General features: G+C 32.6%; 3 protein-coding genes and 4 non-coding genes across 10 annotated transcripts; 1 reads left to right on the top strand and 6 right to left on the bottom strand.

Moving 5' to 3' along the window:
• Positions 1 to 679: 679 nt before the first annotated feature.
• On the top strand, positions 680 to 10,571 carry LOC107948617 (myosin-2). Of its 2 annotated transcripts, XM_016883236.2 has the most exons (25): positions 778 to 996; positions 1,265 to 1,711; positions 2,490 to 2,591; positions 2,689 to 2,832; positions 2,924 to 3,074; positions 3,177 to 3,204; positions 3,321 to 3,489; positions 3,682 to 3,745; positions 3,873 to 3,886; positions 3,981 to 4,065; positions 4,318 to 4,421; positions 4,531 to 4,669; positions 4,857 to 4,975; positions 5,095 to 5,247; positions 5,333 to 5,422; positions 5,669 to 5,746; positions 6,039 to 6,197; positions 7,399 to 7,584; positions 7,763 to 7,968; positions 8,077 to 8,212; positions 8,326 to 8,455; positions 8,573 to 8,686; positions 8,775 to 8,890; positions 8,990 to 9,205; positions 9,810 to 10,571. In XM_016883236.2, exons 2-25 carry the CDS (start codon positions 1,283 to 1,285, stop codon positions 10,281 to 10,283), a joined length of 3,606 nt encoding a protein of 1,201 aa, XP_016738725.2. In that variant the 5' UTR covers positions 778 to 996; positions 1,265 to 1,282; the 3' UTR covers positions 10,284 to 10,571. The 2 variants fall into 2 exon arrangements, with proteins under 2 accessions (XP_016738724.2, XP_016738725.2); XM_016883235.2 differs by having other exon boundaries at positions 680 to 1,711.
• A 1,058-nt stretch (positions 10,572 to 11,629) lies between these two features.
• LOC107948618 (chlorophyll a-b binding protein 13, chloroplastic) lies at positions 11,630 to 13,292 on the bottom strand. Its single transcript, XM_041110788.1, has 3 exons — positions 12,921 to 13,292; positions 12,555 to 12,716; positions 11,630 to 12,217 (listed from the first exon to the last, which is right to left on the bottom strand). The coding sequence occupies exons 1-3, from the start codon at positions 13,035 to 13,037 to the stop codon at positions 11,708 to 11,710; spliced, it is 789 nt and encodes a 262-aa protein (XP_040966722.1). The 5' UTR covers positions 13,038 to 13,292; the 3' UTR covers positions 11,630 to 11,707.
• Positions 13,293 to 15,162: 1,870 nt separating this feature from the next.
• TRNAF-GAA (transfer RNA phenylalanine (anticodon GAA)) lies at positions 15,163 to 15,235 on the bottom strand. Its single transcript has one exon. It is a non-coding gene; the product is annotated as a tRNA-Phe (tRNA).
• Positions 15,236 to 15,310: 75 nt separating this feature from the next.
• Positions 15,311 to 15,383, bottom strand: TRNAF-GAA (transfer RNA phenylalanine (anticodon GAA)). The gene has a single exon. It is a non-coding gene; the product is annotated as a tRNA-Phe (tRNA).
• Positions 15,384 to 15,455: 72 nt separating this feature from the next.
• Positions 15,456 to 15,528, bottom strand: TRNAF-GAA (transfer RNA phenylalanine (anticodon GAA)). Its single transcript has one exon. It is a non-coding gene; the product is annotated as a tRNA-Phe (tRNA).
• A 1,565-nt stretch (positions 15,529 to 17,093) lies between these two features.
• TRNAF-GAA (transfer RNA phenylalanine (anticodon GAA)) lies at positions 17,094 to 17,166 on the bottom strand. Its single transcript has one exon. It is a non-coding gene; the product is annotated as a tRNA-Phe (tRNA).
• A 184-nt stretch (positions 17,167 to 17,350) lies between these two features.
• LOC107947920 (double-strand break repair protein MRE11) lies at positions 17,351 to 24,415 on the bottom strand. Of its 3 annotated transcripts, none has more exons than XM_041110785.1 (23): positions 24,232 to 24,415; positions 24,089 to 24,135; positions 23,884 to 24,019; positions 23,649 to 23,806; positions 23,256 to 23,346; positions 22,843 to 22,962; positions 22,693 to 22,761; positions 22,493 to 22,584; positions 22,220 to 22,322; positions 22,028 to 22,135; positions 21,867 to 21,929; positions 21,700 to 21,771; positions 21,468 to 21,545; positions 20,993 to 21,055; positions 20,840 to 20,900; positions 20,429 to 20,511; positions 19,968 to 20,081; positions 19,528 to 19,605; positions 19,295 to 19,366; positions 18,931 to 19,181; positions 18,499 to 18,598; positions 17,858 to 18,061; positions 17,351 to 17,689 (listed from the first exon to the last, which is right to left on the bottom strand). In XM_041110785.1, the coding sequence occupies exons 2-23, from the start codon at positions 24,103 to 24,105 to the stop codon at positions 17,657 to 17,659; spliced, it is 2,166 nt and encodes a 721-aa protein (XP_040966719.1). In that variant the 5' UTR covers positions 24,106 to 24,135; positions 24,232 to 24,415; the 3' UTR covers positions 17,351 to 17,656. The 3 variants fall into 3 exon arrangements, with proteins under 3 accessions (XP_040966719.1, XP_040966720.1, XP_040966721.1); XM_041110786.1 differs by having other exon boundaries at positions 23,681 to 23,806; XM_041110787.1 differs by lacking the exons at positions 23,649 to 23,806; positions 23,884 to 24,019 and having other exon boundaries at positions 24,232 to 24,414.
• Between the last annotated feature and the right edge of the window lie 1,258 nt (positions 24,416 to 25,673).

Below are 25,673 nucleotides of genomic sequence, written 5' to 3'. Positions count from 1 at the left end.
AAAATTTCAAATAGTTTAATAATTATTTTGTAATTTTTTAAAAATAAGTGACCAAAACGTAAATTGTTTGACTTAGATTTTACGTAAATTGCACACATTTGGTTGGAAACTAAGTGTGTTTGTATACTAAAGGCTCTGTCATATATAAAAGTGATTCTGCTGTTATAGGGGAAATTATGCGAAACCGTAATGTGGAGTGGATTTTTAGCTTTAATAGATTTTTGGGGAATTGCTCAACGTCGGAAGCTAAACTCTGAGGAATCTTAAATGGTTTAGACATTTTAAGTGTTCAGGATATTGATCATATAATTATTCAGACTAATAATCTTGAGACAGCTAAGATTATTCAAAAGTGACCAACGAGAAGTTATCACTCAACCTTGATAAGGAGAATTCTTTAGTTACTGGCACAGTTTAATTATTGCATGTTTCGCATGTTTCTAGAAAAGACAATTAAGAGATTAACAAACTAATCAAGCTGGCATAAGGGGGGAAGCCATGAGATGCGAATTTTTGAAGTGTTCCCTCTAGGGGAATTGAACTAGCTTTTGTAATCTGTATTTGTTTTAATTTTTTAATTTTTAAAAAAAATTCATACAACTAAAAGGGTATAAAAGTAATTCAATAAAAATTCAAAAAACAGTACTTTTAACGGTAATTTTATACAAATCCCCGATCTAATCCAAAAGCCCCTTCTTTTTTCCTTTCGTTTCAGATTTTAAAATATTAATCAATCTAACAAATCTTAAATATATTTCCCTAAAAAGCCCTCTCTTTGCTCAGATCCAAGCTTTCTATTTATTTTATTTCAAAAAAGTTTTTTTTTATTTAATTATGCATATATTTTTAAATTTCTGACATTAATCCCATAGGCCATAGCTAAGCAGAAAAGAAGAAGAAGCTCATTGTTTACTCCAAAACAACTTCAGCAGTTTTTGTGTGTGTGTGTCTGTGTGTGTGTGTTTAAATGTTTGCTTCTAACAACCTTAATCTTTTGTAAGAACTTTTTTTTTTCTTTTTTGAATTTCTATGATTTTTAATCTTGGATTTTTCTATATCTTTCTGGGATTTTAGCAGATGATAGTTCCACCGCAGTTTTTGAACAAAATTCGAAACGTTTCAGTTCTCTGTTTTGTTTCTTTTACTTCATAATTTATGCTGTTTTGATCTCTTTTTTTAGTCTTTTTTTTCCAGTGCGAGTTTAGTAAAGAAACTAAATTGAGTTTCTAAAAGAAGAATTCACTTTTTTTCCGGTGGATTTTAGGGTTTTTGTTTCTAAAAAATGATGTTATCGGTGTCGCCGATGGCTCCAGCGAAAAGTTCGCTAGAAGAAATGTTGGAATCTCTCCGGCGACAAGACGAAGTCGACAAACCTAAAGATTTACCGCCGGTTTTACCGGTCCGGCCGACTTCCAAAGCCAGACTCCCGTCGGCTCGCCGGTCCCTTCCGACGAACTTCAAAATCGATGCTAATGGTGTAGATGGTGCCGTTTTAAGTGAAATGAAAGGAAAAGAGGAAGTTAAGAGGAACGAAAATGAGCTGGGAGTGAAGATAGTTAGTTTTGGGAGTAAAAAAATGAGGAAAGATATGAATGTGGATTCACCGTATAATTTGGATGCCGTGGAAGAGAAGAAAGGGGAGGATTTGGAAGGGCAAATTGAGGTGAAAGGAGGGAAAGGGACTGCTAATATTGGGTATTTTATTAACAAAGTAAGTATTAAGTGGCAATTAGGGTTTTTTTTCCCAATTTTGATATGTTTAACTTGGCTTGATATTTAATTTTTAATATATATATATTTGTTGTTGCTGCTAATGTGTTACTGCGTAACCCAATGAAGCTTTTGATTAGTGAGCTTAAAAAGAGTTTTTATTATCTCTAGATTAATCTTAGGGTGATATTTGATAAATCTGCAAAAGGTTTTGTTTTCTTTGCCTTTTTGATTTAATGCTAAGTAGTAAATTTAGTAGGCACAGGAGAAAATATAGAATTTTATGAAATGGGAATTTGCAGAAAAGTTTAGGGTGTTTAGCTGTGAATTTTTATTTTTTTTTAAAAAAGGGTTTTCTTGCTGTTAGAAATGTGAGTGTCAAATGTAATGTTGCTTTAATGAATCTTTTAACTAGGAATACTTATGAATTTTGATGAAATGAGTTTGGGGTGTTATGCTTGGAATTGAGGGCAATAACTAATTGGAATCCAACTTTTTCATTATAAACTCACGATTCATGATAATGAACTTGGAAATATTAAAATCTAGAGTTGGTAGTGTTGTTGATTTGTTATACGGTGCTTGGGTTTATAACTCAGCAAGTATCTGGATTATCATCTGGATTGCAAGATGACTGTGAATTATGTTCTTTTATTGGAACATCATGAAATCGGAGCATCCACTTGGCATTTGTTTATCTTCTATAAAAAGTTACTACTATCTTAGGTCAATTATTTGATTAAAGAAAATCTATTCATTGTGAGAGGATTTGGTTACAGAAACTTCATGTTTGGTGTCGGCTATCCAACGGGATGTGGGCATCTGGAACTGTACAATCAACTTCTGGAGAGGAATCAATTGTTTCCCTCTCCAATGGAAATGTAAGTTCAAATGTGTCATGATTTTTGCAATTGTATAATGACTAGAGTATACCTTTTGGCAGCTTGGTGTTTAATTTATATTATATGGCTCTTGTAGGTCATCAAAGTCTGTACCAGCCAGCTCTTACCAGCAAACCCAGGAATTCTGGAGGGTGTGAATGATCTCATACAGCTCAGTTATTTGAATGAGCCATCAGTTCTTCACAATCTTAAGCGCAGATATTCTCATGATATGATATATGTAAGTAGGATAAAATCCTTGCTCATGTACTTATTTTTGAGGATTATCTCTGCTTCTGAGCTTCATTAATATATATTTTTTCTTTGTGTAGAGTAAAGCAGGTCCGGTTTTAATTGCCGTCAATCCATTCAAAGATGTCCAAATTTATGGGAAGGATTTTGTCACAAGTTATAGAGAGAAAGCTACAGATAGCCCTCATGTTTTTGCTATGGCAGACAATGCTTATAATGAAATGATGAATGGTGAATGAACCAATTCTTTCCTTTTTTCTTTCTAAAGTTAGCATAAAGTGATTGTAGCAAATTGTTTCTGATTATTTATTGTCTGTAATTTAAATTTTGCAGATGGATTAAATCAGTCTATAATCATAAGGTTAGCTGGATGTTTAATACTTGTAGTTATATATGATAATATATAACTTGTGGATCTTTAAGCAAATTGTTTGTTTTATGAACTGTAGAATTTCATAATCTAAATTTATCTTGCAGTGGGGAAAGTGGAGCTGGGAAAACTGAGACAGCAAAATTTGCAATGCAGTACCTAGCTTCCCTTGGAGGTGGATATGGTGGGAAAGAGTGTAAAATCCTTCGGACGCATTGTGTACTTGAAGCATTTGGGAATGCAAAGACATCTAGGAATGACAATTCTAGCAGATTTGTAAGTTCTTCTTCCCCTCTTTCATTTGCCCTCTGTTCTTTACTGAAGGTAAATATGTATAAATTATTCTCATGGCTAAAAGAATCAATGCTAATTTTTACCCTAGATGACCAACTTCTACTGTTATTTAGACATTTCACATCTGCTATACCTCAGAAAAAAACGTTGGGTTTATCACTCTTTCTGGTGCAGGGGAAACTTATTGATATTCATTTTACTGCATCGGGGAAGATATCTGGTGCCAATATCCAAACTTGTAAGCATGGTGAAATTGAAAAATAAAATGCTATTATACTTTATAGTAATAAAATAGTATAGACTAATCCTGGTTGCTGACTTGGCTTTTGTGCTAATATTGATTCACTGATGACAATTCTGGATAGTTCTTCTCGAAAAGGTGAGTTCTTGCCATAGTTCTACATTATATCAGGTTTTATCTTTGTTGTCATGTATTGTGTCTGATGTGGATGCTTTTTGTCACCTTTGAGCAGTCAAGGGTAGTTCAACTGGCTGCTGGTGAAAGGTCTTACCATATCTTTTATCAACTTTGTGCTGGCGCTTCACCAGCTCTAAGAGGTGCAATTTCATTTTACAGTGTTTTGCAATCCATGCTAGTTTAGAAAGTTGAAATCTGTATTATCTACGTGGAACTATGCTTGGACATGTTATTTCTTTCAAGTTGTGAAACTTACTTTTTAAGATATTGTATCATATGATTCGTATCATTTAAATATTCGGGTAGCCAAAGCATTCCTGCTACTTGGTCTTTTGTTCACTAGATTGAATCTGTGAAATATATTTATGATACTTGGAATCATGTATTTGCAGAGAGATTGAATCTTAAAATGGCTAATGAGTACAACTATCTTGTCCAGAGTGACTGCTTGGTAATTAATGGTGTTGATGACGGTCAAAAATTCCAAAAGCTAAAGGTAATTCAGAAGACCCGATTTTAATGTTGCCATCAATAGTGTAGGCATTTCTTTACCCTTTAATTTCTGTCTCATTGGCTTTTAAGCAATAGTTTCTCCACTTCTGCAGGAAGCCTTCGATATTGTTCAGATTTGCAAAGAAGAGCAAGAGCAAGTATTTGCAATGCTTGCTGCAGTGTTATGGTTAGGAAATATATCATTTCAAGTAATTGACAAAGAAAATCATGTGGAGGCATTAGCTGACGAAGGTATATGTGCAGTAAAGACCTCATTATATGTGATTTTCATCATTAGTAGTTATATGCCTGCTAATATAATTAGTTGTTGGATCTATTTAAAATTAATTTTTTAATCAGTCTTTTGTTTCATGTTTGTTAATATATTGTGTTCATAAGATCCTTATTTATGTGAGGTCTTTTTTATTCCTTGCTGCAGCTTTAACCAGTGCTGCCACGCTGATCGGTTGTGCACCACATGAACTGATGCAAGCTATATCTACTCATAGAATCCAAGTTGGGAAGGATAGAATTGCTAAAAAATTGACTTTGCAACAGGTTTGTCTAGTATTTGTTAACGAAATTGTTCTTTCTCAATCCCTCATAAGTTGCATTCTGTATTTGCTGTGATGCATGCATTAACAACATGATAATACATTAACTAAATTGTAATATAGGCAATCGGCACTAGAGATGCATTGGCAAAATTCATCTATGCAAGCTTGTTTGACTGGCTTGTGGAACAAATCAACAAGTCACTTGAAGCAGGCAAAAAAAACATTGGCAGGTTCATAAGCATCCTTGATATTTATGGGTTTGAGTCATTGAAGGTAAATAGTTTCGAAGCAGCTGTTTGGGGATTATCATTGTGAATTTCAGTTTGTCCAACTAATAATGTCGTCATCTGATTTTCAGAAGAATAGCTTTGAACAGTTTTGTATAAATTATGCAAATGAGAGGTTGCAACAACACTTTAACCGACACCTCCTTAAGCTTGAGCAAGAGGTAAGCAACTCAAATCTTTTAATTGCCAGAGTATTTGACTTTTGTTTAAGAATGATACCTCTATACTCTTAAGTTGGGATTTTGGTACTGTGCCTTCATCTTACTGAACATATTAATTTTCAAGCCAAAAGTTCTTTATAATCTAGTTCTCAGTTGTCTATTCTTATCTCTGGATTTGATTTCACTTCCTTATCTGAGATTATTATTTTGGCCAACTTCCTGTTATTTTTTTTCCTCATTTTTCAGGAGTATGATTTGGAAGGGATTGATTGGAGTAAAGTTGTTTTTGAAGACAACCAAGAGTGCTTGGACTTATTTGAGAAGGTAATTTGAAGGTTCAATGGTTTCTTTGTTAGCAAGGTTCATTTGAAGTTCCTAGGACTATTTTAAGGGATTGTTGAACTCTGTTCTGTATCTTATGTATCATGTGTTTCTTTGTATTCTATATTTTTTCCTTTTAGATAGAACTTGAACTTGGTCTAACTAAAGTATGTTGTCTTAGCTTGGGTGCTAATGTTGGCTGAAGATTTTATTTCCTTATCACATCTTGTTGCATTTCAAATAAAAACGTGCCTTTGTAATCTGTCTTTCTTCATTTTTGGTGTTTCTTTTGTAGAAACCCTTAGGGATACTTTCCTTGCTGGACGAGGAATCAAATGCACCCAACTCAACTGATTTCACCCTTGCTAATAAGTTGAAGCAACACTTGAATTCTAATTCATACTTCAAAGGAGATAGAGGCAGGGCCTTTGGTGTTCTACATTTTGCGGGCGAGGTCAGTTATTGGTCTTTAGAGGACAGTTTGAAATTCTTTTTAGGATTTGTCCTTTCATTCAATTTCAAAGGAAATTAATCAAGAAAGTGGATAATATTCAAGAACTAGTTGTTTTGCTAGAACTTAAAGTCTGGTAAACCATGTGGCCTTAGGTGATTTCTTTGCTTCAAATCCATCTAAGTCAGCCTTACTCTTGAAAATGGGAATTCACGGGATTAGAACTTAAGTCTAGCAAACCACGCAACCTTAGGTTATTTCTTTATTTCAAATCCACCTAAATCAACCTTACTCTCAAAAATGAGAATTCACAAAGGAATTTCTCTAAGGCACCGAAATAAAGCAGAAAAGTCAGAAGAAAGCAATAGCACACGAAGTGTATGAATAAATGTTTTCAAAAATATTCTCTAGTTCAAGAATGAAGTGATTACAAATGAATGGGGAGAGCTTTATAGTTAAGTTTCCCCAGAACCAACCCTACAGATCGAATTATATCAATGATTGAGATTAGTGCTTATCTATAAGATGACAGTTCTAAGGGATTTACATAATTATTCTGGTAAAAATATAAGTTATTGTAGTGTTTACATTTTAACCTGTATCTAAGTAGATAGGTATTGAGTCTCGTCCAAGCAATGAGCCAGTCTTGACGGGCCGAATAACCCCAAGGGAACATGAAGAGTCTAAAACGTGTACATTAGTTTTGGGCTCCTTTGTGCAGCTCGTGACATTCTCCCTCACTTGTTGACAAAGAAGAGAGAGATGGGAAAAACTAAAATTGCACTTTTCCGTAACAAAATAATTTAGTGTGCAGATGATAATATTAATTATATTTATAAAACAATCCATGTGCCTTTAATTAATATAGGTGTAAAGTAATCTTTATATATAGATGAACGCGTTTATTGTAATGGGTTTATTGTATTTAAATTAAAAAATACATTTAATTAAATTATATTTTTTATATATAAAATATTTACACAATATATAAGTGATTTATTTTATCTAAAATTTGAATACATTCTAATTTAATTAAAAGAAATTATCCACATGGCATTTAAATAGATCGTCCAACTTAGCATTGAATCTTATACCTTGTAATATATGATATATATTTGATTTGTTTGCAAGTTAATTAAATGGCATTCCATACTAATAAAATGGTATGCATACATGATTATTGATTTTATATGAATTCTGCCAGGTACACTATGATACTAATGGCTTTTTGGATAAGAACCGTGATCCACTGAGCTCTGAGGTAGTCCAACTTCTATCATCCTGTGACAGTCAGTTGCCACAATTGTTTGCCAAAAAAATGTTTAATCAACCTCTGCAATCAGTAACTTCATTGGACACAACAATGCAAAGTGTTGCTTTGCAATTCAAGGTAAATTTTCTTTCTTGTGATCCAAATGTATCTGTGATTATAGACTAATATTTGAATTTGCCTTTGAAAACCTTTACATTCCTTTGGCAATGAGGAATATCTAAAACTGTTTTTGGAAATATTTGTGTTTACCACATGCTGGCATGCTTTGTAAATGTGTTTTCTTCCATACTTGCAGGGCCAGCTCTTCAATTTAATGCACCAGTTGGAGAGTACAAGACCTCATTTTATTTACTGCATAAAACCAAACTCCAAGCAACTCCCTGGTACATATGAAGAAGATCTTGTCTTGCAGCAGCTTAGATGTTGTGGAATTTTTGAGGTTATTAGAATCTCGAGGTCTGGATATCCTACTAGAATGACACATCAGGCATTTTCAGAAAGGTAAGGGATAAAACCTTTTTTAGTTTATGGCTAGTTTTAGTGTTTTTAGTTTCTTTTTTTCTTAATATTATTTTCAGCATAGTTATCTTATATTTGTGCATTTCTCAGGTACGGATTCCTACTGTCGGAGCCCATTGTATCTCAGGATTCATTGAGTATTTCAGTTGCACTTCTAAAACAATTTAATGTCCTTCCTCAAATGTATCAAATTGGCTATACCAAACTGTTTCTTCGAACTGGACAGGTAAGTTCTTTACTCTTGTCCTGTTTATACGTTTCTCGGAGTTGGGCCTTCAAGTTAACATACTTCTGGAAAACAGAGTTTCAAACTTATTTCATTCTGTTTATGGTTTGCAGATTAGTGCATTGGAGGATAGGAGAAAACAGGTGTTGCGAGGAGTAATTGAGGTTCAGAAATACTTCCGTGGTCACCGAGCTCGTCGTCTTTTCCATGAGCACAACAAAGGAGCGAAAAGTATTCAATCATGTAATTTCTTCCAAGCAAAACTTATTTCCATTTTATATTACGAGCACCTATATTTTGCCAGTTCACATTTTATTATTATTTGCTTATCAATTGACAGACATTTTCTTTCCAATGCAGTTGTCTGTGGTGAAAATATACGAAGGAAGTATGCTGCTGAGTCAAATAGATGCTCAGCATTTGCCTCTCAATTACTTGATGAGCAGTTGATGGCAGTCATATATTTACAATCTGGTAAATATACGTGGTAACTAAATTTTTCGCTTTCCACTGTACGGTTTTCTTATCATAACCACTGTTTTTTTTTTTCCTTCCATTGCAGTAATCCGTGGGTGGTTGGCCCGGAGACATTTCAACAACATGCATAATTTGAAACAGTCAAACCGTGGAAGTGTAAAATCTAGACGAAAGATTGGTAGGAAGATTTTTGAAGCAAAGGTATTCTTTAAAGATATACTGACCATTTATTTTTATTTATTGCTTGCATCCAAGCATGTTTCTTTTCTCCTAGTATGACCTGTTTTATTGGCTGACCAGGACATGCCCCATGAGCAACAGATTCAAGTTCTACCTTCTGTAATGGCAGAGCTCCAAAGAAGGGTTCTCAAGGCAGAAACGAATTTGGGGCAAAAAGAACAAGAAAATGCCACATTACGGGAACAATTACAGAAGTCCGAGGCAAGGTGGTTGGACTATGAGGCAAAGATGAAATCAATGGAAGAGATGTGGCAAAAGCAAATGGTGTCACTGCAAGTAAGTTTTTCTGTTTTTATATATTAATATCAAAACATGTTTGTACAAAGGTGATAGTTGTTGACCGACACAGAAGTTCTTGGATAAAAGTATCATGAAGTACTACGAGTTGGATTGCGTTTTGCACCCTCTACTAAAAAAATGGGTAAATTAGTCCACGTAAGCTAAATTAAAAAGCAAACTGGTCTTTTCCGTTAAAATTTTCATCCATATCTACTGTTGAAAACTGGTCATTGTTCATTAGCATGAGGTACACATGACATGCCATGTGTCAGTGTCAGGTTATTCCGTCAACTGCACCAGTTTTTAATAGTACAAATGGATGAAATTTTTAATGGAAAGGACCGATTTGCTCTTTGATCTAACATATAGGGACTAATTTGGCTATTTTTTAAGTAGAGATGACAAAATGCAATCTAACTTTTAGTACAAGGACCTCTATGGTACTTTTTACCAAAGTTCTTGATAATCATCTAAGTCATTGTAACATTGTTATGATCCTAATGATTGTAGTTAATCATGTAAACTGACTATTACTTTACATGTAATGTTATAGAAAAAATTTATTATAGTAGTAACTTAGATGTCAACGCATTTATTGCAGACAAGTCTTACTGCAGCCCGAAAGAGTCTTGCTGCTGACAATGGTGCAGGTCAGCTAGGAAGAGCTGATGTGCTATCGCCTCGATGCTATGATTCTGAAGATAACGTGTCCATGGGATCTCGAACAACCGGTGGGAACACACCTGTCTTATTTTCTGGTGCTATGCCTGATGTTGTTGGGGGGAGAGAGAATGGTTCTTTGAATGCACTGGGCAATCTGTTAAAGGAATTTGAGCAGCGGAAACAAAATTTTGATGCCGATGCAAAATCTTTAATTGACATCAGAGTGCCACAGCAAGCTTCTAATATGAATCCTGATGATGAACTTCGGACATTAAGACTCCGGTTCGAGACATGGAAGAAAGATTATAAGCTGAGATTAAAGGCAGCCAAGGCAAGACTACATAAGCGTGGCCACCCCGAATCAGACAAAGCTCGAAGAAAATGGTGGGGGAAGCTAGGTTCAAGAGCGTGATAGAATTCCCAGGTTGAAAGCAATACGCTGAACTGCTGCCAAAAAGAACCGCCCCTCTTCCATTCTCAGGTACAGTTTCTTTACATTTATGGTAACAGATACATATTATAATGTGCATAAGACAAATAGGGATTTTGTTGAATTGAGACTGTTTTTTTGCTTTGAATAGTTTTGTCATAGTTTTCTTTTTTGTGTATAATTCTGTGTTTGTTAGTGATGTAAGATCAAACTTTTGTAATTTCTTTGTAATTCAGATGAAATCAGAAATGTTTATATGCCTTTCCTTAACTTATTTTGTTATGGAAAAGTGCAATTTTAGTTTGTCCCATCTCTCTCTTCTTTGTCAACCACTCGATACAAGTGTCATAGACTCTATATTAATACATGAATATGTCAAAATATATATATTTTGTGTCAAGGTTAATATGAAAATATAATATAATCATGACATGAATGCAATTTCTTAGCTCTACATGTTCCATTTTTTAAATTCAGAAAACAGTAAAAATACATATTATATATCAAAGAGAATCGTTTTGGCATTTTATTATGATTAGGATTCGGCATTGTTGTTATTAGGTAAAAATTGTTCTCTAGAGCTAACTTGGATTGGGATGAGACAGATTCAGGTATGTGTACAACCTTAGTATGTTTATTTTTATGGGTAAATATAAATTTTGGTACTTGGTTTCAAGGTTCAAATTGGTAACTAAGTATTTTTTTATCCAATTAGATATCTAAATTTGGTCAAAATGTTCAATTTGATATCTAACCCTTTTTTTGGTTCAATTAGTTTCCTAAACTTGACTTTTTGCTTCAATTTAGCACCTGAAGTTGGCTTCATAGTCTAAATTTGTTCAAATAAGTCATTTACTAGAAGTTCTAATTTAGACCAAAAAGTTAAGTACAAATTTGAATATAGAAGCCAAGTTCATATGCCTAATTAAACCAATATAAAATTTATATCAAATTGAACCTTGAAACCAATTTAAAACCAATTTTAAATTTCAATTACCTAAATTATACAAAAAAAATTTAAATATTAATTTAAATCTTGAAGTCAAACTCAGATACCGAAATGTATGTTTATCTTTTTTTCATTGACCTTTCAAGGATCATACATACCATCCGAGTTAAGTTATTCGGATTTCGAATTTAATTATCTGTCCAAAAATAATATGTTTAGATTTAAAAATATATATATTTTAGTTGTATTTAGAAGATTGTTGATGTGTCATATCTTTGTATCTATTTAGTGTCTAACACCAATACTTATTTATCAATGAGTTAAATTCAATTCTTAATGATACATAATTTGATTTGTCAAAGTTGTTCAAAATCTACAATCACATAAATACACATATCTCAATTTCTAATCCACATAAAGCAAATTATACAAGTTTTGACCTTTTGGCTATTTTCATTTAAGACCCAGGCACAAACTTAGTAGCATAGACCCAAGCATTGTTTGCAACAGGGTTATCAAGGTGGTCCAATAGGTTCTCCAAGGGACCTTTACCAGTAACAATGGCTTGAACAAAGAAACCAAACATTGAAAACATGGCTAGCCTACCATTCTTGATTTCTTTAACCTTAAGTTCAGCAAATGTAACAGGGTCATCAGCAAGACCAAGAGGGTCAAAGTATTGTCCACCAGGGTAAAGATCATTGCCTTCACCAACACCAGGGAAGCCATTGATGCGGAATCCTTCGACGAGTCCCATTAGGACAACTTGGAATCCGAGAACGGCAAGGATGCTTTGAGCATGGACTAGGTTAGGGTTGCCTAAGTAATCCAAGCCACCTTCTGAGAAAATTTGAGCTCCTGCCTTGAACCATACCGGTTCCTTGAAATCAACCCTAAGCCATTTCTCAAGTACTTCTGGTGTGATACAGCCTAGTGCTCCCAACATTGCCCATCTTCCATGGATGACCTGAATGTTTTGTTTTGGTATCAAAGAAGTGAATATTTATCAAGGCATGAGGTATAGCTTTTAATGAAAATGAAAAGTTACAAAATAGCCACTTATTTCTTCAATTTTACTTTTTTTTACTCACTAGTTTGACTAACATAAAAATGAATGGATTGAGTGATTATTTTGTAATTTTTCATAATTAGATAATAAAAAATCATAATTGAGTGACTACTAATATAGTTTATTCAAAACTATAATCTTCTAAATTTTGGGCTTGGAAAAAATACTTTTAAAATCAAATAATATTTTTAACCTTGATATATAATGTAATATTTATGTTATGTGGGAGGGTTACCTCAAGAGCCCTATTCCTGGCAAAGGCCTCAGGGTCGGCTGACAAACCAGCAGTGTCCCAACCATAGTCACCAGGGAATTCTCCAGTCAAGTAAGATGGAGTCTGAGCTGAAAATGGTCCCAAGTACTTCACTCTGTCTGGTCCATACCATAGTTCATTTCCCTACACATATCACACCCCCAAAATCAGAGCAAACAAAAACCAATAAACAAGCTCGACTCTTTATTTTTCATAAATAGCACATGAAAATGAAAAGAAAACGTATAAGAAAAAATTTAGAAAATCACACCTAAATCGAGAAACATAGGTTAAAACTACTCACCAAAGAAGAAAATTGTAAAAGAAAGGGAAACCTAAAGAACTAACCATTGCATATTTGGGAGTGCCCAAAGAGACAACATCTCTAAGAGGGTTAGCATTTTTGGTTTGGCCAAGAAATGGGGTTGGCCTAAGAACAATTCCAGAGCTAGGCATGGAAGCCATTGTTTGTCAATGGGGATTGATTTTGAGTTGCAAAATGTATGAAAATGGAAGTGAAGATTTTATATGTGGTGAAGAAAAGAAGAATAAAAGGAAATGAATGGCAAAGAGGGGGTAACGGAATTGTGGTGGGGACTTAAGGCTTCAAATTTTCAGCCAATGAGAAGGCTGCAAAGGATTTTTAAGTATCTCCTACTCATATCCTTATTATCCACAATTTATATATTCCCCTTAATTTGTTTTCCGAATGTATTTACCAGAACGGGTTGAATAATTTTATAAACATATTAAATAAGTAAATATTAATCACGAGTCTTAAAATTATTTCATATTTAGAATAAAAATTAAATCTTCAATTATTAATTAAGATAAAAAAAATACTTATCATCTAATTTAATTCTCGTTGTTTACTTAAATTTAAAAAACACTTATCACCTAAAAACAAAATTAACGTTAAAGAAAAAAAAAACAGTAGAGACGTTCATCCAATTGAAATAAAAACGCCACGTGTTTGGTTTTAATGCAATGAAGTGGATTATTGACCAGTTGTCGATTCACCATTCACCGACGTCCAACGTTATTGCCACATGTTAAACTTTTCTAGATTTTTCATATAAATCGCTGTCGGGATTTTTTTTTTTTGGAGTTTTTTAAAATTTCAGTTTTTAGGGATTTATTTGATAGACATATTTAGATAATTTTTTTAATAAAATTGAGTAATATATTTGAATAATTTAAATAAAAAATGTATAGATTTTAAGTTTATTTTTTAAAAAAAATATAAAATATGAAAAAAAATTATTTTTATTTTTCTCATATTTTATAAAAGTTATTTAAATTTAATTTCAAAAGGGAATAAAACTAAAATGTAAATAGATTAAAAGTTAAAAGAAAAGTTTAAAAGCATTTAATCAGTGATGTGCTATCTTGTTTTCATCCAATCTAAAAAGATAATTGTTTCATCAGGTATATAATCGCACTTTAGTCAGGTGCCGTCAATAACAACGGCGGCAGCGATGAAGCTAGAACAATTTTTTAGAAGGGTCGAATGAAATTTTAATTTCTTTATAGTCTATATATCTTTATAATTTTAAAGGATTAAATCGAATTTTTATCATTTTAAGGGGCTAAAATATAATTTTACCTTTATTAATTTAAAATTTTAAAAAATTTTAAGGGGCCTAAATAGCACTTTTTTTTATTTTAAGGGGTCGAGACTCTTGTCAGCCCCATAGGTTCGCCTATAAACGGTAGCATCGAAAAAAAATATTTCTTTTAAAACCAACTAATGATTGGTTTGTTATGAAGAGTGGTACTGCTAATGGCAACACTGCTAATGGCATTGACGGCATCGAAGTTCACTATTCAAAACGAGTCATTTACGTACATGGTTTTGAAAAGTGAGTCATTTTCATAATTAATAAAAAAATTTGGGGTCAATTTTTTTAAAGAGCCATTTACATATTATTAAATTTTTTTTATTTTTTAGAAATTTTAATTTCGTTTTATTATTTCAACTTTATAATATTTTATATCATCTTTTTATAATTTTTTATATTATATTATATATATATTATAAAAACAAACTCTCAGAAACCTTTTTTTGAATTTATATGTTTATAATATATATGTTTTTCAAGGAATTATGTGTAATGTCTATTTTTTTTATAATTTATATATATTTGAATTTTGAGTTTATTATAGGTGTTATGTCATTAAACATGTATAGAGAAACAATAACGTGGCATATTTTTATTAGCTAAATGTGTAATTTACTCTTTCAACCTATTATTTTTTGGATTAATATAATAAAACAATAGTTCAAATATTAAATTAGGACAAAATTAAAAAAATAGATACTAAAATGGAAAAATGAATATTAATTAGGGATCAAATCTTAAATAACCCAAATGTCTGCATATAAAATTCGTGCTGTATCTTATTGGTTTTACTATCTGAACAGTCTAGGTTTTAAGTTATTAAAACATTTGCCGGTTTGGATGGTCGAGTTTTAAGCGAGATTCCCAGAAAAATAGAACAAGAAAAAGGGAAAGCCATTTGGACGGTCAACTGCACGTATTTCATCCTCTGGACGGTCTAGATTTACGAAAAAGAACACTAAAAATCTTGCGGTGAACGTGGATCGAACACGTGACCTTCAGATCTTCAGTCTGACGCTCTCCCAACTGAGCTATCCCCGCAAGTACTCTACTTTGGGAAGAAAATATAATTACTATTTCAATATTAAATCTTTCAAAAATTAAAGAAAACTAAAATGCGGTGAGAGTGGATCGAACACGCGACCTTCAGATCTTCAGTCTGACGCTCTCCCAACTGAGCTATCCCCGCAAGTGCTATTCTTTTGGAAGAAAATATATTTAATATTTCAATATTAAATCTTTAAAGGAAAGAAAACTAAAATGCGGTGAGCGTGGATCGAACACGCGACCTTCAGATCTTCAGTCTGACGCTCTCCCAACTGAGCTATCCCCGCACTTGATTGGAGGTCTCAATTAAAATATAACATATTGAGTACATAAGTGAACCTGAACAAACCATTAGTTTTAGATATGTTTATTATGTGATTCTACAATTCACTGTCTATTCTTTGTTGAAGTTTTCTAAATTTTCAATTATTTTTAAATTTTTACATTTTTTAAATTTTTTGATTTTTTAGAATTTATATATTTTATAATTTTTCAGAATTTATATATTGTTGGAATCTTCTTTATTTTTTTATAAATTTTAATTTCGTTTTATTTCAACTTTTTATATTTTATATCATGTTTTTATAATATATAAATTATATATTTATAATTTTGATAAATTTATAGAGAGATTAGTAACTATCACCGGAATCAAGGAAGAATGATGATAATTATGCAAAGGTAAGAGATGAATGAAAAGAAAGATTGTCTATTTCTTCTTTCATCTCGAGCGAAATATGATTAGGCGGCTAACTCGAACCCCTCTAGTAAAATAAGAACAACACTCACATTCAAAGCCCCTTTCTTACTATTAGCAAGAACTTGTTTCAGTTGCATATCATAAGGAATTTTAACAACCGCTTCAAATACAGCATCAGGAAATACCGCTTGTGAAATCTCAATATGCATGGGTTTATTCGCTAAATGGCAATTGGCACATACAATACGCCCATGCAAAACAAAATATAAACAGGAGAGATTCCCTACAAAGCAAAGACAAAAATGAACAAGAGTGATTCCATGCCAAAAGCAACCAAGAATGAATAGTGAGATTCCCTGCAGAGCAAAAACAGAAATGAACAAGAGTGATTCCCTGCCAAAAACAACCAAGAATGAATAATGAGATTCCCTGCGGAGCAAAGACAGAAATGAACGAGAATGATTCCTTGCCAAAAGAAACCAAGAATGAACAGTAAAGTTCCCTGTAAAAAAACCAAAGAATAAACAGTGAGATTCCCTGTAAAACGTTGTAATTAGAGAATACATTCTTCGCAAATTATAATAATAATATGAAAATTAGCTATTATGCAATTTTTGAAATAATGTAAGGGATTGAATTTCCCAGAAAAAAAATATTATAAAGAGGCACGAGCTCTTTGTAATAGGCTCCTAGTTTTACAATAAAGGACATGACTTCAAACACTCAATACAGATATCAAAAATTTGTTTTTCCAAACTTTCTATTTTTCGAATTTAAGTTTTTCAAGCTATTTTGTTTTTCAAAAACAAATTAAATTTAAATTTAAAATTTTATTTTTTAAATAAGACAAATCAAATTTATATTTCAATTTAAGTTTTCAAAATTTTTATATTATATAATTTATATATTATAAAAACAAACTCTCAGAATTTTTTTTTGCATTTATATTTTTTTTGCTTTTCAAGGAATTATGTACATGTATATTTTTTATAATTTATATATATATTTGAATTTATTATAGGTGTCAAAATCTTAAATAACCCAAATGTCTGCATATGAAATTCGTGTATCCTATTAAGGTTTTAGACGGTCTAGATTTAACATATTTCATCATTTGGACGGTCTAGATTTAACGAGAAGAGAAGTAAAATACGCGGTGAACGTGGATCTAACACGTGACCTTCAGATCTTCAGTCTGACGCTCTCCCAACTGAGCTATCCCCGCAATTGTTTAATGGATTTTATAAAAGAAAATATATTTAGTAAAGAAGTGAATGAATACTCCTTGAGAGAATACAAATTCACTGCCCATTCTTTTCATTTTGCTCGCTACTCACCTCTCCGAACAATTCATGCTTCCCTTCCCATCCTAATTTTCACTTTACCACTACCAATTTACGCGGTTGACATTCATAAAATATAATTAATAAATTACAAGTGGATCCGCTATTCTAACAAAATCATACATTTCTAGAAAATTACAGTAAAATTTAACAAATCGCACTAGAAACGTCTTTACCAGCTTTGATTATATGCAAAACAGTAAACAACTCTTACTAAGTTGACAGTAAATTTCTTGCATCGGAAACGAAATGTACAAATCAGATCAGTACATTCTCGACCAAGGTCTGCTGCCACATGGAGTTGCTCTTCCTCAGAATCATATATAGGTTGATGCCAAGATGCTGATGGGGGGCACTAAATCGTGACAACACTTACCTTCTCAAAGCACCATAACTTTTTGTTACCTAAGAAACAAGAAGAGAGAAGGTTCAAATTTCAGTCATGGAATCCTGATGCATGAAGGGAAAAGAATACTGAATAGAAACTTGCCGAGATTAACAACACAGTAAAACATGCACTGAAACCTGAGTAAAAAAAGGATGCACAGAAAAAACAAAGAGAAGATCACAAACCCGAGGTTGAGGTTTATTAAATCTCCGAGCAATCTCTTCAGCATCGTCGTCGTCGTCATCATCATCAAGCTTGTTCATGAACACACTATGAACTGAAGAGTTATCAGATTTCTTTCCCCGCTTAGATGTAGTGCCTCTACCTCTTCCCCTTGGTGCAGCTCTTTTGCGTCCCCTACCTTTAGTAATTTCATCATTTTTGTTTTCCTTCAAAAGATAAGAAAGATAAGAAACATTTATCAGTCCATGTTTACATTATTTTATATGGGGGTATTATGTCAATATGGACACCACAATTCAAATCCATGTTGCTCCGACTCTTCATTTTTCTATAACTACCCGTGTCTAACATACATTACCAACAATTACTCAGACAAGGGTATGGGAAGATACCCCTCCAAATACATGGAAAAGCTTCAAAAAAATGAACATAATGTGTTGAACCCATACCAATATCTAACATTCACATCCTAGTCCAGATAACATAGATTCAGATATAAAAACAAAGAAGACTTTTTTGAGGGATAATCCATGTTTAAAAGGCGACCATTCTTTAATTTGCGACTACGTGTACAGTCAAAGAGGAGCAATAGGAAATGAAACATGGATGCTGGTAAGAAATTAATTGAGAAGGGATTTCATACCGAACTGCTTTCAACCTCATTAATTTCATGTTCTTCACTTGAAGCAGAGTCAACGTTCTCCTCATCATCAGCAATACTTTGAACCTTAACCGAGGTAGATCTGCTTTAGGCAAATTAGCCATGAAACTTAGCCAGTGATGCAAATATCCAAACTTGTAAAGAAATTAATAATGAAATCTCTAGTGCAATAAAGAAAGAGATATGGCATACTACTAACAACAATTAATATTTCTAGTTGTGAGCTCATTAGTTTCATTTTCAAGTAGTAGCAAAATTAGAAGCACCATTAGTGCAAAGCAAGAAACACTTAGCATTAAACTAGAGTTGACAATCCCATAAGAAGGTATCGGGATTGATATTGCATTGCACTGGTACTTTTTTTCTATAGACCTAAGTCAAATTACTAGTCCACAGGTTAGATCGAAGTGTCACCTTTGAGAACGGCGAAACCCCAAAGTAGCATCAAGAGTTGTCTGCTTTAAGCCACTAGAGCCTCTGCCCCTACCTCTACCCCTTCCTCTAGTGGAACTTTTACCAAGTTCAGAAGCATCACGTGATGATCGAGAAGCTGCTGAAGAACCTTTCCGGCCTTTATTGGCGGAGCTTAATATTTGCGCTGTGTCTTCATCATCACTAAAGGAGGCTGCACTTCCTATTCCTGTAACATTTTTGCTCCGGATGTTCTATAATATTGAAGAAGGAGAAGTTTAGTTGCAGGGAATTTTATATAAGCAACCCGAAGCAACATACATGTTATCATGGTTGATTAGCCCAGAACAAATATAAAATAAGATACCTCAATCGACTGCATACTGGATGTGAACTGAGGGGTATCTGTAGGGTGTGAAGACCTTTCTTTGACACGTTCCTGTAAAATTAACAGATGAATTGAAGTATAGCCTACCATTTCCATCTATTGGAGGCACAAGCAAAAAAGAACAATTGACCAAGGAACAATTTTCCAGTTGAGGATATTGCATTTAACAGTAAAAGTTTGTAGTAATGTTTATATCAACTTGAAGTTCTTGCCTCCAAGCACTCTCCAACTTTAAGAATTAAGTCTTCCTCTTCGAACTTTGAAACATCTGAGTCCTTTCCAATTTTTTTCTGTCGAATCAAAAGAGTAAAAAAATCACTACCAATGAAGAAAAGAACTAACCACTGTCAAACTAATACAAGCAGAAAATCATAAGCTTATGTTGCAATATACAACCCAAAAGGAATTTATAATTGAAAGATCCAGTGGACATAAAATCAAACAAGGACCAAAACAAGCCTTTTTCGAGATCAAGGAAGGCTGTATGGATCAAATAAAGCCATTGAGCTCTATTTAGAACCATGAGTTAAACCAGTAGAAGTTATTTCCTTTTAATACTTTCTGCCATTTCTTCTTTGGTCTTCCCCTCCCCATTCAGACATTATGATTTGCATTATGTTAACAGCATATTGGGTAGCCTGTAAATACTTACACGAGTTTCTTCAAGATTATAATGCAGACAGTTATAGAAAGCCATTTTGTCATCCTTATTAACAAAATTGTGCAGCGCAACATCCAAGTCATTGACTGGAAGAATCTCCATTTTCTGCAAGATAGATATGATAAGAAGGGCCAGGCTAAAGGTGAATAAACTTCAGAATAAATACTTGTTTCCTGCCATGCAAGTCCCACTGAGCGCACTAATTCAAAGAAAACTGGAATTTAATACAACTTTCATATGCAGAAGTACTCAATTCATGCTTAATCATGTACAATTGAGCAAGCATCGAAAATAGAATAATTAGTTTTCAATAAAAAAACAGTTTCCATAGGAACAATATTTCGAGATGATTATGCTCAGTACCCTCCAGGACTAAATGAAATAAGTATTAAGTGATATATATAAAAATAAGAAAGAGGCTAAGGAAACAGGGAATGCTAAGTTTGATTTACCAGATTGTTTTCAGCAACTAATGCTTCTATATTCTGTTGATTTAGTTCTTCTGGACGAAGCCTTTCAGAATCATCAATTTTGGCTACAACCATTAAAAAAACCTTTTAAGTTAAACTCAAGCTATACCATGCTTCTATGAGCTAACATCAAGCAGATAAGATTAAGACATCAGGAGAGTTTTGACAATCCAGATGCTGTTTTGGAAACATCTTATGGCAGATTTCTCTAATAAGTAGTACCATCTGATAGTGTTCAAAAGTGAAATCAAGCTCCCAAGCCAACAGCAGTTTCAGTATATGCTTGTCACTTTCGCCCCTTGAGCCTTGTAACAGAACATTTCACTGGCTATCTATTTTTCTTAAGAATTAGGGGTTTACAAGATTAATTTCAGCAGGCATAAGCTTGTTTACCTTCTTTCTGACTCCTTTTAGAAGACTTGGAGAATATGAGAATATCTTGGGGATTTGCAACCTGCAAATATTGAATTCTAATAATTTAGTGTGTAAATGAAAGAAAAATTAGAACTTATTCATCAAATGGTACAAGCAATAGCCTCAAAATACCTTCCCAACATACTTCTGCCCGAATCTTTGAGGATTTATTGTCATGAATCCAGAGTAATCCACCTAAATATCACAGAGTAATATTGAAAAGGTTATCTCTGAATGCTAAGGTACATTCTTTTTGGAAATCAATGCCTTACAGAATCAAGACAAGCATAGGGTAAAGTAGAATAATAATAAAAAAATTGCAAATAATACAGGATGGATGATCTAAGAAACAAAAAAAGAAAAAAAAGGGGATGTGTAAGCATTTTCCAAATGGTGAAGTGCTAGCAACAAAGATACCATGACGAAAGATATCTGAATATAGTAAAAGATTTTAGACATATGACTCATTTGACAACATCGAAATTTTCAAGTGAGATCCTTTATATCTGTCACCATATACCAACCAACACATCCAACAATAAAAAAATTCAGGTGTACACAAAAGCTATCATAGTAGCATCGTTCACAAAACAGAGTCTGAAATTACCTTAACTCGGACTAATGGGAGCTTCCGCTCTGATCCATTGACAGCTTTCCTATTAGATTTCTCTATCAGACCGCTCACCTAAATCAAAAGTTAAGTTATTACTAAAAAGTTGGCAAAGGATTTTGTCCCTACCATAAATAACTAAAAAACTTAATTTGTTAGACTTCTCTACTGGATAATACAGGAACTCAGAAAGTCCAAAACTGTCATCTCATGCAAGAAAGAGACTTGCCACTTTGTCCAAATGTTCAAGAATTGAGTTTTGATCATTGGGATCAATGTCAGGTTCGTCCTTCAGCACAACCTAAATCATGAACATGAGTAAGATAAAAGAATTATTCTCAACTTCTTTCCTTTTGAAAATACTTTTAAAAATAATTAAAAACAGAATTGCTTTACCTCGGTATATTCGAAAGGCCTCACTGATGTCAAAGGTATTTTGTTTGGACGATATTGATTTCCCTACAAAAAAAGCAGCAAATTATGGAGAGAAAATATATAATGAAGAAACAGATGCTGATTGATTAAATGAAAAATCCAATCTTTCATAGACACGCAACCTTAATTTCTAAAAGGAGCACATGTTTTGGTTTTGATTCTCCATCAATCAGTGACGTTGCAACGGAGGAACCTGGTTGAGTAATGTGAAATCCCATCCCTGGTACTTCCTATGAAATTAAAATCAACCTTCAATTTTTTTGCATCCTCAAAGGTATAGAGGCTAAGACGAAAATATTTTACACCTCCAGCACCTGAGGGTCAATAAGACATTCATGTTCATGTCCCCACACTATGAAATCAAGGAAGCGTGGTAAGAAGCGCTCATTTATCGCATTTTTAGCATTCATCTTCACTCTGCAAGCCACGTTATAAAAAGATTTAATACGTCCAAATGTGAATTTACATCATAACATCTTTCTCCACTTCTAATTTTGGACATGCATGAAATAACTCAATCAAAACACAGAACACACGTAAACATGATACACACAGACATGGACTAGCAACAACCACACACACAGAACCTGTTCTGATGAAGCACCAGAATGTTGAACCAATCAGACACTTCACACCCTTCTTGAGGTTCAGGTCGCATCCATTGCACGGCATGGGGGGTCTGAGAAACCAAATACAATAAACCAAATAAACAGGAATTTTAACTGAATATCCAGGAACTCAGAAACTAATGAGCTGTAAAAATGATCAACTTTAACTTGTAGAGTACCTGAAACATTCTGTTGAGCCGTTCATCTCTAATATTCCCAAGACCATAAAGAGCTAGAGTAGTTGAGCCCTGCAATTCAAAAAGAAACATAACTTTTCCAATGAAAGACAATTACCTTTCTAGCTCATATTAACAAAATGACAAGCAGACCTTCCTGATAAGAATAGGGTAGAGTGTAATCTGACCAACGCCTGAACCACCAAGAATCATTTTCCCGAAATAGTTGACAAGGTTACATGCAGAAAGAATATCAACTGCAGAAAGGTTGTCCTGTCACCAATAAACACTTAGGAACAGAACGCACAAATAATTTTAAGAACAGCAGACTTATTCACTCTACGAAAACAAGATTACCTAACAAATCAAAAAGGGAGTAAACAGTTGGAAAGTTTTTTCTATGATTATTGTATCCCATATGTAGATTGATATGGGATTAGAGAAACATGAAAATTTACGGGACATAGGGTGGAACACCAAAATTAGAGAAAAGGTTGAACAAGCAAGATTTATCTATAGAATGAAAGATACAAAGGGGGAAAGGCATGTTTCAATGAATTCCTTACCACTCCAGCGGGGTCATCATGGTTTCCATGAATGCTAAACACGGGCAAGCCAACATTGAAGTGAGGATCCTCATAATTCACATGCCCAAATCTGTAAAGAGAGCAATGCATTTTACAAATGAACGTGATAAAATCTGTGAACCAGCAATCAAGCAACCAATGGAAAGAGCATATTTGCATATCGGGTGCATATACATCTACAAAGCAAGTAAATGAACTTACTTTAATTAGACTAAACAAATTTACCAAAAAAAAGAAAAACATTTGGGCATAGAATCATTGATTAAATATTATCACGTCACTAGCTAGACAAAAATATGAGCCTTATGACTTATGGCAAAGTACAAGACAAAGGTAAGATACAATACGACACTGAAAAACAGAGACCATTACGCATTCTGAAAATTCACAGTCTGGTCACTAACAACTTGAAATTGCACAGGTTGATCATTAAGGCAATGCCGACGAAGAATCTCAATGGCCTTAACCAAAGTTGACCTCGAAGGCTTATTTTCATGGAAAAGATCTCCTCCAAGAAGTAAAAAGTCCACCTAATACCAAATCATAATCAGTGCATACCAGCACTAAAAGAAATTAGGGAAGAAATTCCATGTTTTAGCAAATATACCCGTTTTTCCTCTGCAATTGAACATATTTCATCAAACGATTGAAATGAATCATGTCGTCGTATTTCATCTTTCTCCATATAACCTAAATGACAATCCGTCGCTACTAGTATTCGAAGTGTGTTGCTACTATACTCACTGCAAGTTTTTTTTCCTTCAATACATAATATCAAAGCCCCCACCCAAAAAAAAAAAGGAGAAAGTTACCTTCTTGAGCCGGCCATAGTAATAGATTAAGCTCTAAAATTCAAAACCTGAAACAAAAAACAAACAGAGAAAGAACTTAGTTTTCAACAGCAAGTAAATCAAATAAAAAGGAGAAAATATATTAAAAAAGAGGGGGGGAGTACGAGATTAGCTGCCAAAATAAGTGATATGAAGTGTAAAAAATTTCCAGTTCTGTATGAAGCTGAGAAAGTGAGGGAAAAAAACCGGCGCGTAATTTCAAAGAAGAAAGGGCAGAAGAAAATGAGATAGAATTTGGGGGAGACAATAACCCGGTTCATGTAACCCGGTTCCAAGAAGAAAAGGGGTGTAATATGGTGGAGCTGATCTCAAGGTAAGAAGATTCTGTTCGAGTTTTATACTTGAAATTAGGGTACGTTTGGTTCGCTGTATTGGATTAGAGGCGTATTGGATTAGAGGTGTATTGGGATTAGAGGTGTATTGGATTAGAGGTGTAATAGCTAATCCACTGTTTGGTTGAATGTAATGGAATAGAGGCGTAATAGTAATCTTGTGTTTGGTTGAATGGAATAGAGGTGTAATAGCATAATAGAAAAAACTAAAATGACTAGAATACCCTTAGCAGAAATTTGTTTTGGTAAATGATTATTGTTATTGTTATTTAAATTATAATAAGATTTTTATTATCAATAATAAATAATTTAATCATATTTAAACATAATTATTATTAAATATATTTTAATTAAAATATATAATTTAATAAAATTCTTAATAATTAATATTCTTATATTAATTTACTGAAATCATAATATATGATACTGTAAAATATAAATTAACATAATTATTATTAAATATATTTTAATTAAAATATATAATTTAATGAAATTCTTAATTGGATAATATTCTTATATTAATTTACTCAAATCATAATATATGATACTGTAAAATATAAATTAACATAATTATTATTAAATATATTTTAATTAAAATATATAATTTAATGAAATTCTTAATTGGATAATATTCTTATATTAATTTACTGAAATCATAATATATGATACTGTAAAATATAAATTAACATAATTATTATTAAATATATTTTAATTAAACTATATAATTTAAAAAAATTCTTAATAATTAATATTCTTATATTAATTTACTGAAATCATAATATATGATACTGTAAAATATAAATTAACATAATTATTATTAAATATATTTTAATTAAAATATATAATTTAATGAAATTCTTAATTGGATAATATTCTTATATTAATTTACTCAAATCATAATATATGATACTGTAAAATATAAATTAACATAATTATTATTAAATATATTTTAATTAAACTATATAATTTAATGAAATTCTTAATAATTAATATTCTTATATTAATTTACTCAAATCATAATATATGATACTGTAAAATATAAATTAACATAATTATTATTAAATATATTTTAATTAAACTATATAATTTAAAAAAATTCTTAATAATTAATGTTCTTATATTAATTTACTCAAATCATAATATATGATACTGTAAAATATAAATTAACATAATTATTATTAAATGTATTTTAATTAAACTATATAATTTAAAAA

This window comes from Gossypium hirsutum, chromosome A04 (genome assembly GCF_007990345.1).
Source record: "Gossypium hirsutum isolate 1008001.06 chromosome A04, Gossypium_hirsutum_v2.1, whole genome shotgun sequence".
In the NCBI taxonomy this organism is placed as follows: domain Eukaryota; kingdom Viridiplantae; phylum Streptophyta; class Magnoliopsida; order Malvales; family Malvaceae; genus Gossypium; species Gossypium hirsutum.
The sequence above is the reverse complement of the archived record's forward strand: the minus strand, read 5'-3'. Positions and strand labels throughout refer to the sequence as shown.

What these genes read in the sequence shown, in the direction of transcription:
- LOC107948617 (XM_016883235.2), top strand. Translation starts at nt 1,283, where the DNA reads ATGATGTTATCGGTGTCGCCGATGGCTCCAGCGAAAAGTTCGCTAGAA. An exon ending in ATGACAATTCTAGCAGATTT is followed by an intron (nt 3,490 to 3,681) that starts GTAAGTTCTTCT and finishes TTTCTGGTGCAG; the next exon opens with GGGAAACTTATTGATATTCA. An exon ending in AGCGAAAAGTATTCAATCAT is followed by an intron (nt 8,456 to 8,572) that starts GTAATTTCTTCC and finishes TTTCCAATGCAG; the next exon opens with TTGTCTGTGGTGAAAATATA.
- LOC107948618 (XM_041110788.1), bottom strand. Translation starts at nt 13,037, where the DNA reads ATGGCTTCCATGCCTAGCTCTGGAATTGTTCTTAGGCCAACCCCATTT. An exon ending in GCACTCCCAAATATGCAATG is followed by an intron (nt 12,717 to 12,920) that starts GTTAGTTCTTTA and finishes TGATATGTGTAG; the next exon opens with GGAAATGAACTATGGTATGG. An exon ending in CCAGGAATAGGGCTCTTGAG is followed by an intron (nt 12,218 to 12,554) that starts GTAACCCTCCCA and finishes CAAAACATTCAG; the next exon opens with GTCATCCATGGAAGATGGGC.
- LOC107947920 (XM_041110785.1), bottom strand. An exon ending in ACTGTGAATTTTCAGAATGC is followed by an intron (nt 23,347 to 23,648) that starts GTAATGGTCTCT and finishes CTCTCTTTACAG; the next exon opens with ATTTGGGCATGTGAATTATG. An exon ending in GGCCTTTCGAATATACCGAG is followed by an intron (nt 21,772 to 21,866) that starts GTAAAGCAATTC and finishes TTCATGATTTAG; the next exon opens with GTTGTGCTGAAGGACGAACC.